General features: G+C 36.4%; 1 protein-coding gene across 3 annotated transcripts in view; it reads right to left on the reverse strand.

Moving 5' to 3' along the window:
* The window catches only part of LOC105749540, a 58,189-nt gene extending 42,141 nt beyond the window's left edge, over positions 1-16,048 (reverse strand). Inside the window, exons 1-3 of one of the 3 annotated variants that reach the window (XM_031945745.1) lie at positions 15,846-16,048; positions 9,019-9,089; positions 8,237-8,350 (exon numbers count right to left, since the gene is read on the reverse strand). In XM_031945745.1, the coding sequence (XP_031801605.1) occupies positions 8,237-8,345 (109 nt within the window). In that variant the 5' untranslated portion in view covers positions 8,346-8,350; positions 9,019-9,089; positions 15,846-16,048. The remainder of the gene's footprint in view (positions 1-8,236; positions 8,351-9,018; positions 9,090-15,845) is intronic. The other 2 variants (XM_031945743.1, XM_031945744.1) reach the window with 2 other exon arrangements.
* Positions 16,049-16,060: the final 12 nt, after the last annotated feature.

The raw sequence follows: 16,060 nt of genomic DNA on the forward strand, positions 1-16,060 counted from the left end.
CAGTATTTTGCTCTCAGAATCTTTAATATTTACCATCCCTTTAATAATGTATTACTTTCTATAGGTTAAATAATTGCTTTGGTTATATAGCCTTATGGTTTACAGAAGCACATCTCTGATGGAAGTGGTAAACAGAAATCAATATTTTTGCAATTAATTCAATATAAAGTGATCTCTTTATAGCTCTTCCTTGTTACTTCCCCATTATGCTCCAAATCCCAATATAAAACAAGTAGCTAGCTATGTGACTAAATTACTTCATTAGACTTGTTTCTTTATCTGCAAAATGAGATTTGACTAGATAATCTCTAATGATCAATAGCAAATCTTTGATCCATATTCTTCTAAGTCTAGATTAATTCTGTTTCAGAAACCATTAAAAAATTCTTTATATAATCTTAAAATAAAAATCAAGTCCTATCAATATACAGGTCTGCTTCCTATCCCAATTTCACAGCTATAAATCTATTGCGCCCATTATTTCTACATAATAAGGACTTCTAGAAAAATCTTCCTGAAGGATCAGTTTTTATTATGTCACTTCATTGATTCTATGTTCCCCCATTACAGCCCCAAATTTTCAGTCTAAGATTTAAGATCTTCCATCAATCCAATTCTATTTTACTTCCTATAGAGATTCCTAGGTGTTAACCATGCTAGTTTTCTAGTACTCATTCCTCTAAACAAAACAAACTAGCTTAATTCTGCTTTTGTTTTTAATATGCTATATAGCTAGCACTTATATAGGAATTTAAAGTTTGCAATTATATTATTATTATATTAGTTCCTCTATTATCTTCATCTGCATTCTTCCTCTACTTTTCTGTACCAATTAATATCCTTTTATTTCTTCATTAATTCAATGTCTACACTGAAAATAATTGACTATTTACTGCCTTCATTTGGTGCCCCCTTGTTTATTAAGGAGCCTAATGTAAAAAACAGAAAAGAAGTTAGAGAAATGAGCGATATGATGTAGAACTGATAAATACTTATTTTTTTTTTTATTAGTATAGCTTTTTATTTACAAGATATACGCATGGGGAATTTTTCAACATTGACTCTTGCAAAATCTTTTGTTCCAATTTTTCTCCTTCTTCCCCTCCCACCCTCTCCCCAAGATTGGTAGATAGACCAATACATGTTAAATATGTTAAAGTATGTTAAATCCAATATATGTATACATGTCCACACAGTTATTTTGCTGCACAAAAAGAATCGGAGTTGAAATAATGTACAATTAACCTGTAAAGGAAATCAAAAATGCAGGTAGACAAAAATAGAGAGATTGGGAATTCTATGTAGTGGTTCACAGTCATTTCCCAGAGTTCTTTTGCTGGGTGTAACTGCTTCAATTCATTATTGCTCTATTGGAACTGATTTGGTTCATCTCATTGTTGAAAAGGGCCACGTCCATCAGAATTGATCATCATATAGTATTGTTGTTGAAGTATATAATGATCTCCTGGTCCTGCTCGTTTCACTCAACATCTGTTCATGTAAGTCTCTCCAGGCCTTTCTGAAATCATCCTGTTGGTCATTTCTTATAGAACAATAATATTCCATAATAGTCATATACCACAATTTATTCAGCCATTCTCCAATAGATGGGCATCCATTCACTTCCAGTTTCTAGCCACTACAAAGAAGGCTGCTACAAAACATTCATGCACATACAGATCCCTTTCCCTTCTTTATGATCTCTTTGGGAAATAAACCCAGTAGTAACACTGCTGGATCAAAGGATATGCACAGTTTGATAACTTTTTGAGCATAGTTCCAAATCGCTCTCCAGAATGGCTGGAGTATTCACAATTCCACCAACAATGTATCAGTGTCCCAGTTTTCCCACATCCCCTCCAACATTCTGCATTATCTTTCCCTGTCATTCTAGCCAATCTGACAGGTGTGTAATGGTATCTCAGAGTTGTCTTAATTTGCATTTCTGATTAATAATGACTTGGAACATCTTTTCATATGGCTAGAAATAGTTTCAATTTCATCTGAGAATTGTCTGTCTTTTGACCATTTATCAATTGGAGAATGGTTTGATTTCTTATAAATTAGAATCAATTCTCTATATATTTTGGAAACGAGGCCTTTATCAGAACCTTTGACTGTAAAAATGTTTTCCCAGTTTACTGCTTCCCTTCTAATCTTATCTGAATTAGTTTTGTTTATACAAAAACTTTTCAATTCGATATAATCAAAATTTTCTATTTTGTGATCAATAATGACCTCTGGTTCTTCTTTGGTCATAAATTCCTTCTTCTTCCACAAGTCTGAGAGATAAACTATCCTATGTTCTTCTAATTTATTTATAATCTCATTCTTTATATCTAGTTCATAAACCCATTTTGACCTTATCTTGTTGTATGGTGTTAGGTGTGGGTCAATGCCTAGTTTTTGCCATACTAATTTCCAATTTTCCCAGCAGTTTTTGTCAAACAGTAAATTCTTATCCCAAAAGCTGGGGTCTTTGGGTTTGTCAAACACTAGATTATTTAAGTTATTGACATTTTGTCCTTTGAATCTAACCTATTCCAATGATAAACTAGTTTATCTCTTAGCCAAGACCAAATAGTTTTGGTAACCACTGTTTTAAAATATAATTTTAGATCTGGTACAGCTAGGCCACTTTCATTTGATTATTTTTTCATCAGTTCCCTTGAAATTCTTGACCTTTTGTTTTTCCATATGAATTGTTATTTTTTCTAGGTCATTAAAATAGTTTTTTGGGAGTCTGATTGGTACAAATAGATTAGTTTAGGTAGTATTGTCATCTTTATTATATTTGCTTGCCCTATCCAAGAGCATTTAATAGTTTTCCAATTGGTTAGATTTGACTTTGTGTGGAAAGTGTTTAGTAGTTTTGCTCATATAGTTCCTGATTTTCCCTTGGCAGATAAGATTCCAAATATTTTATACTATCTGTAGTTACTTTAAATGGAATTTCTCTTTGTAACTAACTGTTGGATTTTGTTATCAGAACACTGATGACTTATGTGGATTTATTTTGTATCCTGCAACTTTGCTAAACATATGGATTATTTCTAATAGCTTTTTAGTAGAATCTCTGGGGTTCTCCAAGTATACCATCATATCATCCGCAAAGAGTGATAATTTGGTTTCCTCATTACCTACTCTAATTCCTTTAATCTCTTTCTCAATTCTTACTGCTGAAGCTAGCATTTCCAATACAATATTGAATAGTAATGGTGATAGTGGGCAACCTTGTTTCACTCCTGATCTTATGGGGAATGGTTCCAATTTATCCCCATTACATATTGCTTATTGATGGTTTTAAATAGATCCTACTGATTATTTTAAAGAAAAGTCCATTTATTCCTATACTCTCAAGTGTTTTTAATAGGAATGGATGTTGAATTTTATCAAATGCTTTTTCTGCATCTATTAAGATGATTATATGGTTTTTGTTAATTTGGTTATTGATATGGTAAATTATACTAACGGTTTTCCTAATATTGAACCAGCTCTGCAATCCTGATATAAATCCTATTTGGTCATGGTGTATTATTCTGGGGATGATTTTCTGTAGTCTTTTTGCTAGTATTTTATTTAAGATTTTTGCATCAATATTCATTAGGGAGATTGGTCTATAAGTTTCTTTCTCTGTTTTCAACCTCTGGTTTAGGTATCAGTACCATGTCTGTGTCATAAAAGGAATTTGGTAAGACTCCTTCATTGTTCTTTAATGTTTAGTAGAATTCACATGTAAATCTATTTGGTTCTGGGGATTTTTTGGTAGGGAGTTGATTAATAGCTTGTTCTATTTCTTTTTCTGAAATGGGACTATTTAAGTATTTTACTTCCTCCTCTTGTTAATCTGGGAAGCCTATATATTTGGAGGTAGTCATCCATTTCACTTAGGTTATCAAAGTTATTGGCATAATGTTGGCCAAAGTAACTCATTATTGCTCTAATTTCCTCTTCATTGGTGGAAAGTTCTCCCTTTTCATTTTTAAGACAAACAATGTGATTTTCCCCTTTCCTTTTTCTAATCAGATTTACCAAACGTTTATCTATTTTATTGGTTTTTTTCATAAAACCAATTCTTAGTTTTATTTATTAATTCAATAGTTTTTTTAAACTTTCAATATTATTAATTTCTCCTTTTAATTTTAGAATTTCAAGTTTAGTATTTGATCTCTATTTTATTCAAGTAAGCCTCTAAAAATATAAAATTTCTCCTTATTACTGCTTTGGCTACATCCACAAATTTTGGTATGATGTCTCATCATTGTCATTTTCTTGCGTGAAATTATTGTGTCTATAATTTGCTGTTTCACCCAATCATTCTTAAAGATGAGATTATTAGTTTCCAATTATTTTCTGGGTCTATTTACCCCTAGATTTTTGTTGAATGTAATTTTTATTGCATTGTGATCTGAAAAGAATTAATTTACTATTTCTGTCTTCCTGCATTTAATTTTGAGGTCTTTATGTCCTAATATATGGTCAATTTTTGTATAGGTTCCATGAACTGCTGAGAAGAAAGTTTACTCCTTTCTGTCTCCATTCAGTTTTCTCCAAAGATCTATCATACCTAATTTTTCTAATATTCTATTTACCTCTTTAATTTCTTATTTGTTTTATGGTTTAATTTATCTAATTCTGAAAGTGCAAGGTTGAGATCTCCCACTATTATAGTTGCTGTCTATTTCTTTTTCCAATCTCTTAATTTCTCCTTTAAGAAGTTAGATGCTATACCACTGGGTGCATATATGTTTAATATTGATATTGCTTCATTCCCTATCTCTTTTAATTGGATCAATTTTTGCTTTTGCTTGATCTGAGATAAGGATGGCTACTCCTGATTTTTGACTTCACCTGAAGCATAGTAGATTCTACTGCAGCCTTTTACCTTTACTCTGTATGTATTGTAGGATTCTGGCTTTTAATCCAGTCTGCTATCTGCCTCCACTTTATGGGGGAATTTACCCCATTCATATTTATGGTTAAAATTACTAACTCTGTATTTCTTGCCATCTTGTTAACCTCAGATTATGCTTTTCTCTTTCCTTTCCCCCTTACATCCCTCCCCAGTATTAAACTTATGGGCACCACTTGCCTCACTCAGCTCTCCCTCTTTAGAATCCCTTCCACCCCCTTTAAATTCCTTTCCCTTTCTTGTACCTTTCCCTTATTATTCTTTTCCTTTTCCTCTTCCACTTTTTAATGAGTGAGAGAAGCTTCTCTGTAAACAAAATGTCAATTATTTTCTCTTTGAATCAACTCTGATGAGAGTAAGATTTACACAATGTTCCTCCCCCTCTCTAAATTCCCTCAGATGTGATAGGTTTCCTTTGCCTCTTTGTGGGATGTAGTTTCTCTCTTTTTACCTCCCCTTTTCCCTTTTTCCTGATACTGTCCTCTTTCCATTTCTACTTCCCTTTTTTTTTTTTAATATCAGTAAAATCAAATTATACATGTACTTTTTATGTATATCCATAACAGAAATACAGTTCTCAAGAGTTCTTTTTACCCGTTTCTGCTTCTCTTGAGTCCTATAGAAGGAGGTCAAATTTTTGTTTAGTTCTGGTTTTTTCCTTAGAAACAAGTGGAATTCATCTGTTTCATTAAATGTCCATCTTCTTACCTGGAGGAAAATGCTCGGCTTAGCTGGGTAGTTTATTCTTGGCTGCATTCCAAGTTCTTTTGCCTTTCAGACTATCAGATTCCAGGCCCTTCGATGTTTTAATGTGGAAGCAGCTAGATCTTGAGTGGTCCTTATTGAGGATCCTTTATTTTTTTTCTGGTTGCTTGTAATATTTTTTCCTTAATCTGATAGTTCTGGAATTTAGACACAATATTCCTTGGAGTTTTTATTTTAGAGTCTTTTTCAGAAGGTGTTCGATGAATTCTTTTAATGCCTATTTTACCTTCTGATTCTATTACATCTGGGCAGTTGTCTTTGATGATTTCCTATAGGCTCTTTTTTTCATCATAATTTTCAGGAAGTCCAATAATTCTCAGATTATCCCCCCTAGATCTATTTTCCAGATTTTTCCAAGTAGATAGTTACCATTTTTTTCCCCTAATCTTTTTCAGTTTTTTGATTTTGCTTGACTGATTTTTGATGTCTCAAGAATCATTTATTTCTATTTGTTCAGTTCTGATTTTTAATGAGTTTTCTTCATTAGCTTTTTTACTTCTTTTTGTATATGTCCAATTGAGTTTTTAAATGAGTTGTTTTGCTCTATGGGATTTTTTTTTCCATTTCACTATTTTTTTTTTTTTGCTGAGTTATTTTCTTTTTCCAATTCACAAATCCTAATTTCTTGGGAGTTCTTTATCTTTTCCAATTCACAAATTCTGTTTCCCTGGGAATTCTTTACCTTTTCCAATTCACCTTTTAGGAAGTTGTTTTCTTTTTCCACTTTATCAAATTTTTCTTTAAGTGAGTTGTAAGCCTTTTCTGTACTCTCTTGCATAGCTTCTCTTTCCTTTCCCCATTTTTCTTTTAGCTCTCTTTTAAGATTTTTTATAATTTCTTCCAGGAGAGCCTTGTGTGATGGGGACCAGGTTAGAAACCCCTTTGGGGTTTTGTCTGGAAACTGTCTGCTATTAGTCTCCTTGGGGTTGAAAACCTGCTCTCTTTCTGTATAGAAGCTATAGATGGCTCCTTTGGCTTTTTTATTCATTTTTTAAAAAATCCCTTAGGGTCTGCCTTCAGGGCAAGGAGGTTACCAGCTTCCTCTGCAGAGGAGGGTAGATATATGGACAGCAGCTGTCTTGCAAATTGGCTGCAAAGAGTGGCTGAGCTGCAGAAGTTCTCTGGGAAAAGCTCCTCACTGGAAGTGTCTGCCCTAGGTAGCACAGGCCCAGCTGGGGAAGTGCCCTGCTAAGAGCCCCAAATTAGCGACTGCCCTGGGGCTAGAGGCTGAACAGTGAACCTCAAAGTGGGGATTAGTAGTTGCCATGGGAAGAGCCCCACACCAACAGGAATTCTCTCTGCCCTGGGGAGTATAACTGCCAGAAGTTCTATTGCCTCAGGCCAAGCCCCTTTGCAGATTAGAGGCTACCTGAGGGTTGTGCAAATTTGTGACTGCCCTGGGCAAAGGCCCCTTGCTACAGAATGCAGCTGCATAGCTGTGCTGTGATCTATGCTCAGTCACTCACTTCGGGTTTTGGGTGGGTGTAGCCAGATCCTGTTAGATTCTGGCATTTTTTGGAGTACACTCTAGCTTTGGTTTAATTTCTCTGCTGGTCTACTGCTATGCAACCAAACTGTGAAAGAGTCCTCCCTGGAAAATTTCCAGTCACGGAGACCATCCCATCCCCTGTACGCTCAGTATGCTAGTCTCTGGTTCTAGCTCCTGCTTGCGCTGGCCTGCTCCTGCTTCTTAGGACAAACCTTTTCTGGTGATCTTCCAGATTGTCTTCGGCTGGTAAATTGTTATACTCCCAATTTTCGTGAATTTTACCAGTCAAGCACTATTTTTGAAGCTGAATTTGGTAATTAGTAGTGAGGGTATGAGAGGAGCTTAGAATGTCGCATTCGTCTTCTCTGCCATCTTGGCTCTGCCCCTCAATAAATACTTATTAAATCTGAAGTTGTTGGTATGTTTTTAATAATGGGATTTTCCTGTGCTTTTATATGTGTGTCTATATATTTGCCCAACTGGTCTATATATGGCCTGAATTTAGGTAATAGTTCCAAAAAGGTCTAGCATTAACATTATTAAATATTATTATTTAATTATTAAATATTTAAATTAAATAATTATTAAATATTATTACAGCATCAATAATATTAATATTACAACTCTTTTTTTTTTTTTTAAAAGATCCTACTCCAACCAAATCATACTTAGTAGAGGAGATGATTGTTACCACATCTTAATGACTTCATAATTTACTTAAACCTTGGGAAGACTGATAAGTAATTTCATTTTTTTATTAAGTCTGCTAGTATATTCAACCACATACCCTCCTAACTAGTCTCCATATATTAAGCCTACATCAAAGTCACAGAGGATATAGCAATGATACCATTTGAACCCAGGTTTTCTGATTCCAGGGCCAATGTTCTTTCCTCTTCACTAGGCTATTTCTCACTGTTAAAATAAATTGATATGGAGGAAAGGAGTTGACGGAAAAACAGAAAAGACTGGCTTTGTTGCTCTGTGTTTTATCACTGTGCATTTAAATTTGAAAACAAAACAAAAACAAAAGGAAAAAAACCTTAAAATTAAAAAAATACAGTACATACCAGAAGAATCAATCACCACAACAGAATTCCCTAAGGTAGTTTCAGCATCTGTTTCATCGTCACTAATTAAAATCACACTTTCTTCATTGGCTTCTTTTCCAGGTCCCATGGTATCTAATTCCAGAATAAGCACATATGATTAAAAGATTGGGTCAAAATGAAGAACAGAGATTCAAAGAACAACTCTCCCAACACAGAAGGCATCAGGATCTCAAATGGGATTACACATTGTCTTCTGTAAAATCACATGCTTTCCTAACTTTCTCTGTCTTTTGCTCATATTATGCCCAATATCTGGAAAGCACCACCTCCATTTCTGTATGTTTGATTTCTTGAAATCCTACTTCAAGTGCTACCTCTTCCAGAAAACCTGCCCTGACCCTTTCCCACCCAAATGTTCCTTCCTTTTTGGGATTTCCTATAACACACTATGTTCATACTTTCCCTCTGTACTTGTCTCAATCAAGTTTTTCTTACATATCTGTATGCCTCTCTCTTACCACCACCACCTTTTCCTTCCTGTAAGCTTGAAAGACTTAGAGACTAGATTTTACTGATCTTTGAATCTTCCATCATCACCTAGCACAGGATACTATATAGGAGAGGATTAAACATATTTTTTTTTTTAATTAAAAAGTATGAAACTAGTCTTTAATGCCAATGGAAGGGCAAATAAAGAAGTATAAACTATATTCAGAATCATTACTTTTCTGTGAAAATCTTCATAAGCAGTTTTGCTTCAGGGGAAAGAGAAAGAAATGATTCTAAGTTTTCATTTTCACCTTTTGAGACTCAGTCCTCAAAGACAGCTTCAATCTCCATTCAGAAAATCACTTCCTATTGGCCAAGAGCCCTAGGGAGAGCAGGAAGGAAACAGATGACAACCTATACCCACCTCCAAAAGAAAACAATCTGTATGAGTGTTTTTTTTCTTAAGAATCACCTAAGGAACTATATGTAATGTTTGGTCATTAAATCAGACACTTATTTAGTGGTTAGTAAATACAATAGTATGTGAAGCATTCAAAGATATGACTTGGTTGTGTCCATAAGTATGATGTGCTAAGTTCAACACAAATGGGAACACAGCTTTTTAACGCAAATTAAAATGTAAGTACATAGAAAGAAAATATAATATTATGAGCTATGATTAGGGAGGTAAGTGCCCATTAGTGGTGACTAGGATATTAAAAGATAGAGGTGAAGGATTAGAAGAGAAAGAAAAGTAGCTATTTTAGGACTGCAAAGAATATGAACAAAGGCACAGAGGTGGGAAATTGTGGAACATAACCAGAGAGGCACCAGTTAAGTTTGGTCATATATGTATAGGAAGAAATACAATCGATCTCTCCTCCCCCAGCAATGGTTTTCAATTAGTAAAGCACTTGGTCTAGAACCTTGAAAGAAGGTAAAGACACAATCAATCTTTCATTCAAGATTTTTTTTTTTTTGGGGGGGGGAGAGGGAGAGAAAGGAAGAAGGAGTGGTTAGGGGAGGAATGAGTCCAATTCAAAGACAGGGAACATTATAAGCAAAACCAAAGAAATGGATGGGGATGAACAAGAAAATGGAAGAAGTGGGGAAAAGGAAGAATAAAGAATAATCCAGTTTGGCTGGAACTTGAAGGAAAAAAAAAGAGAAGCAGAGGTTGTAAAGGTAGATTAAATGCTAGGAGCAGATTTTACTTTTGGCAGGCAATGGGGCATTACTGAAAAATTTATATAGAACACTGATTTATAAGAATGACTCATATTGGAGTCTATTTAAAAACATGTAAAGCTTAAGTTGGGGTAGTTGTAGTGTTCATAGAAAGGAGAGATATAAAAGATAATATAAAGACAGAATTGACAAGATCTGACAGTTGCTTGGTGTGAAGCTGGAAGAAGGGAAGAATCAAAGATGAGTATCAGAAGATGTGAAATTCAATTCTGCACATATTGAGTTTGAGTGGCAGTAAAACATCTAGGCAGAGATCCAGGTTATTTAACAAGAGCTAGAATCCAGGACTGACTGACTGGAGAAGGACTGGGTGGTGATTCAGATATTGTAATCATTTATATATAAGTAAAATAGTCTCATTTCATTTTTCTCATATTAGTATAATGATGACTTTAAAAGTGAAGCAGAGAATTTAAAATCCATTCCTTTAACCATACATACTCCACTGGAGGCTCTGTGTCCCAGGCCCTCTTCTTTTTTCTTGGTGATCTTATTAGTTCCTGTAGGGTCAATTATCATAAATTGATACAGGACTCTCATATCTAGATATTCAGCCCCAATCTCTCTTCTGCAGAACAGGCCTAACCCATTGACCTAACTACAGAACATTTACACTTATGTGTTCCTTCTAGCAACTCAAATTCAATGTATCTCAAAAACTCTATTTTGCCTTTTCCAAACCTTTTCTATTTCTGTTAAGGTTACTAACATCCTTCCAGTTTTCTTGGTTTGCAAACTTAGAATTATTCTCAATTCTCACCACTTCTTCATTTCATGCTAAGCTCTTGTTGATTATATCACTGTACCTTTCCACTTTTCCACTCTTAGATGGCCATTACCCTCATTCACAAAGGAAGAAAATGAGAAAGGATGTGACTTAACCTAAGATTAAATAGTAGTACTAGGTGGCAAATTTGAACCAAGGTTCTTTGATGCTAGATTAATCAACAAGCATTTATTAAGCCAATACCTACTAGTTGCTGAGGAGTCAAAGAAAAACAAAACAGTCCTTCTCCTTAAGGAAATTACATTCTGTTGAGAGAAGATAACATGTTCAGATGGAGACATTAATCAACAAGCATTTATTAAGTCAATACCTACTAGTTGCTGAGGAGTCAAAGAAAAACAAAACAGTCCTTCTCCTTAAGGAAATTACATTCTGTTGAGAGAAGATAACATGTTCAGATGGAGACATGTACAAAAGTAATCCATGGAGGGAGCTATTATCAGAAGGGATATAGAAAAAAGATGTTGTAGAGATAGAAATAACAATATTTGGCAACTGACTGGATATGTGGAATGACTGAGGTAAAAAATCAACTCAGCCTTGAGTGACTAAAAGGATGGTGATGCCTTTGATTTAATAATACAGAAGCCTGAGAAAGAACTGAAGGGAGGAAGACTTGGAGGTCATGGTGATTTTGAAAAACAGGGCTAGCCATCATAGGATGGAATGATGAAAAATTATGATCAGATAAAAATTTTTTCGATTTTGTGGACACTGAAGTTGACACTGATAGTGATGGAAAGTTCAAGGACAGAACTATCTCTGCATGTAACTAACCTGGAGTGATCATGAAAATTTAGTACACTGAGGAATTTGGAAGATAGCATATTTGAGGAAGTATAAATATGTATATTGAAGTTCTCTAGGAAGTGGATGGGAGCTGAGGACAAAAGACTTTGTCAGGCACTAAAGTCATTGAAGAAAAGAGGAGAATGACCCAGCAGTCAACAAATAACAGCCACAAAGATCAGGATTAGGTAATGAATTTAGATGATGTGAATCTCAAAGGAGAATCGACTGAATGACTGTGGTAGAAGAAAAGTCTGGGAAAGAAGAGGCATTGGGGAGCAAGGAATAGATAGTCTGACTCCCCAGTTGCACCAAATGAATTGAGAAGTATAAGGGGGGAAATGTAGCCAATAGGGTGGCTAAAAAGGTGGCAAGAGTGGTAGTATCATTAGATGGTGAGCCAAGTCTTGAAGGAACAAAGGAAAAAAAGAAGAAAGAAGTTTAAGATGAAACTAAGTTTATTCAGGGCAGAACAGAAGCAGCAGGGTATTTGTAGTGCGACTGGGAATCAGAAGAAAAAGGCACAAATATGGTCTTCATACCTAAACCAGGAAGACTCAAAAGAAAAAAATAAAAAATAAAACTATCACTCCTAATAAACATTGAAGTAAAAATGTTAAATAAATTATTGGCAGAGGCCACAAAACGATCCATTATTATACAGGTGATTCGATATTAGGAAAATGATAAACAACTATATTAATTACCAAAATAACAAATATAATGTTGTTAGAATAAACATATTAACAACTGCAGAAGATTTTGAAAAAAATACAACATTCTTTCTGGTTAAAAACATTTAGCCTTTTGGCTAAGATCAAATGTACATCTAAAATCAAGAGCTGGCATTCTATATTATGAAGATACACTAAAATCCTTTCAAGGAAGATGCAGTATGTACTAAGAATGTTCATTCTCACCATTTTTATCTAATACAGAAGTACTAGAAATGTCAGGTGTAGCACCAAGATAGGAAAAAGTGAAAGACTGAGCAGAGGTAAAGAAGAAACAAAACTTATCACTTTTTTTGCAGATCATGTGATAAATTCTTATCCTACAGAATCATCTAAAAATTATTTGAAACAATACCTTTTAGCAAACATGCAGACTATTAAAACACACACACACACACACACACACACACACAAAATCCTCAGCAATTCTGTATAATATCAATTAAGCCTGCTGGGAAGAGTCTGAAAGAGAAATTACATTTAAAATTAATTGCAGTATGCATAAAATATTTAGGAACTCTGGGCACAAAGAAGTTTTCAAATACAGCTACAAAATACTTGTTTTCAGAAATACAGACCTAAGTAATTGGCTGTTATATTAACTGCTTATGATATTAAACCAATGTAATGAAAATGAAAATGCTAGCTAAATTAAATTACATATTCAGTGATACATCAAACTCCTCTCATTTTCAATCTCTTCACTGGCTTTTCTACTATATAAGACATACCCAGATTTCCTTTTATCTTTAAAAACAAAAACAAAAAACTCTTCAGGGGACTCTGCTGTGATCTCGAGGTACAGCTTATCATATCATTTGTTAATTTAAAAAAAATTATCATGCAGTTAAGCCAAATGGATACACAAATATGCAAGAATTGTATATAAAAATATGAATTTGTATTTTTAAAGTATATTAAACAAAGTGATTAACAAAATTGTCCTGTTTGTGTCCCCTTCTTTTCATTATTATTTTTTTCTTTTTTCCTTTTGTTTAGTTTTTAACGGTTTACTGATGCTCAAAAAAAAAACCCCCAAAACTGTCAATACTAACCCAACCCTTCTTCCTTTAACAAATTAAGTCAAAACGAAGCAAATCAACACATGGGATATGTCATCCTATATCTTTTTCTCCATCTCACAACCAAACTCCCTGATGGGGTCATTTATAGCTATCATTTTCATTTTCTCACCTGCCATTCACTTCTCAAACCTTTGCAAATCAGCTTTTAATCCTGCTAGTGTTGTTCAGTTACTTTTCAGACTGGAACCCATTTGGGTTTTTCTTGGCCAAGATATTATAGTGTTTTGTGATTTCTTTTTCTTCATTTTACAGATGAGGAAGGAAAATGAAGCAAGCAGAATTATGTCACTTTCTCAAGATCACTATGAGTGTCTGAGGCCAGATTTGAATTCACAAAGAACAGTTTTCCTAAATTCCAGGCCCTGAGCTTTATCTACTGCCCCAACAGCTTTTTTATCTTAACACTTGATAAACTCCAAAGTTATCAACAATTTCTTTAAATTCAAAGGCCTTCCCTCACCTCAGACTTAAATTCAATTTAGTGACTCTGCAGCTTTTGATACTGTCAATCATCCCTCTTTTTCTGTAAATCCTGCATTCCTTGGCAATACTATTAGTTCTCTCTTTCTACTTTCCTTTAGTTATCATTCACCAGTTCCAATGGCTTCACTATTTTTATGCAGATGACTCCCAAATCTATATATACAGCTCTAATGAGATCAACACGGCTAACTGCAAGACCACTATCTCCACTTCCATGTCCGAGTTATTTAAAATACAACATATTTGATACAATATCCATACTTTTATTCAAATTTATCCTTCTACCTCAAATTTTCGTATTTTTATTGAGGGCACCACCATTCTTCTAGTCTTCTAGATTCACAATCTTCGAATTATTCTTTAATCTCCTCTTCACTCTCACTCTCCCACAGTCAATACATTGTTGTGTATTGTTCAAGTTATCTTCCCAAACTCTCTTGATCCCAATCTACTCTACTCTAATTCAAGCCTTCGTTATTTCTTATCTGGACTACTGGAATTGCTAACTGGTCTCCTCTCCTTCTTTTCCAATTTTTTGTAGCTGCCAAACTAGTATCCCTAAAATACAGACCTGTCTTTGTCAATTCAATTCTTCAGGGATTTCTGATGCTTCCAGGATAAACTCCTAGGCCTAGCATTTAAAGCTTTCCACAATTTCACTCAACTACAGTTTCTCATTTCATTTTATATTATTGTCTCTAATCTTGTTTTTGCATTTTCCCTCAGGTAGGGGAAGAGAAGTTGGTGGATAGACTATCTGCATTCAGGAAGACCAGAGTTCAAATCCAGCCTCGGCCATTTACTAAATTGCACTCACCTTAGATGTGTTTCAGAGGGAACTGGCTCCCCGGGGAGGGGATGGGAGTGGGGGAGGGGAGGGTTGAGGTGAGATAATACCCTTCTAGTACAACAGGGATAGTAACAGCCCCAAGTCCCCAAGGTAAAGGAATGAAAATAATAATAGCTTTACAACTATTATCTCATTTGATCTGCACAACACCCCAGGGAGGCAGGCACATAGGCACTATTATTATTCACTTTTTTTTTTTTTTGGCTGAAGCAATCGGAGTAAGTGACTTGCCCAGGGTCTCACAGCCAGGAAGTGTTAAGCGTCAGAAGCCACATTAGAACTCGGGTCCTCCTGACTTCAGGGCTGGTGCTCTATCCACTGCGCCACCTAGCTGCCCCATTCACTTTTCACAGACACAGAAACTAAGGGAAACAAAGCAGCAACTAGTTCAAAGTCTCCCAACTAGAACGGGTCTAAGGTAGAATCTGAAGTCCCGGGGCTTCAGACTCCAGGCTAAGGGCTCTATCCACCGCGCCACACAACTGCTTATTTGTTTGCAAAGTACTTAGTTCCACGGGAGGCCCGAGGTAGTAGCTTAACAAAGAACAGCTAACTTCCTGTCTCCTCCCACCCCCACCTCCCAGGATCTAGCACACTGGACCAATAAACAAAAATTCCCTTCCAATTAGATTGGATCCCCAAGATCCCCCAATTCAGCGTTCCATCTTCAGCTTCCCTGCTTTTTTGCCCACGGATGGGATCCTCTCTCCTTACCCTCCCTACCCCCCAGCCAAGGCTTCCACAAGCCTTCCACAAGGTTTAGGCGCCTGGGCCTTTTCCCTTCCCAAGTTATTACTTCTCTTACATTGCTGTTCCTGCAGATGCTGAGCTGCCCGCCGCCGCCGCCGCCGCCCCCCCCCCCCCGCCCCTCCCCCGCCCCGTGAGAGTCTGGGCAAAGGACGGAGGGGTTGTGACACAAATCTCGGAAGCGCAAGGGGCTGCGAGTGGGGTGGCCCGGGACGCCCGAAGCCTCGGGGGAGGGGCAGAGAGGGGCCACCATTAGTGGGGTCTCTACAGCTAGAGAGAGAGGGAGGCGCTCCGGAATGTGCTCGGGGCAGGGGGGAGCGAGCATGAGTTAGGAGGTTGGCGGAGTCAAGGCCGCGACGTTTCCTCCCGCGCTCACTCCCCTCCCAGACCGGCCAAGTTCCCGTGACATCCTCACCCCTTCGCCCGGCTCCTCAGACACCGCCCGACGGACGCCCGCGCCCTCCTTCGCTTAGCACGGTGACCGGACGATCCTGCCGCCTCCGTCTTTCCTTTCTTCCACGCCCCAAGGGCCCCCTTGCCTCTTCCTGCGCCGTCGGTCCCTCCAAATTAGTTAGCGCCGCTCTCCGCAACTTTCAATTCCCGCGGCACCGATGGCTTTCCGCTTTCAAC

Source organism: Sarcophilus harrisii, chromosome 1 (assembly GCF_902635505.1).
Source record: "Sarcophilus harrisii chromosome 1, mSarHar1.11, whole genome shotgun sequence".
NCBI classification, from domain to species: Eukaryota; Metazoa; Chordata; class Mammalia; order Dasyuromorphia; family Dasyuridae; genus Sarcophilus; species Sarcophilus harrisii.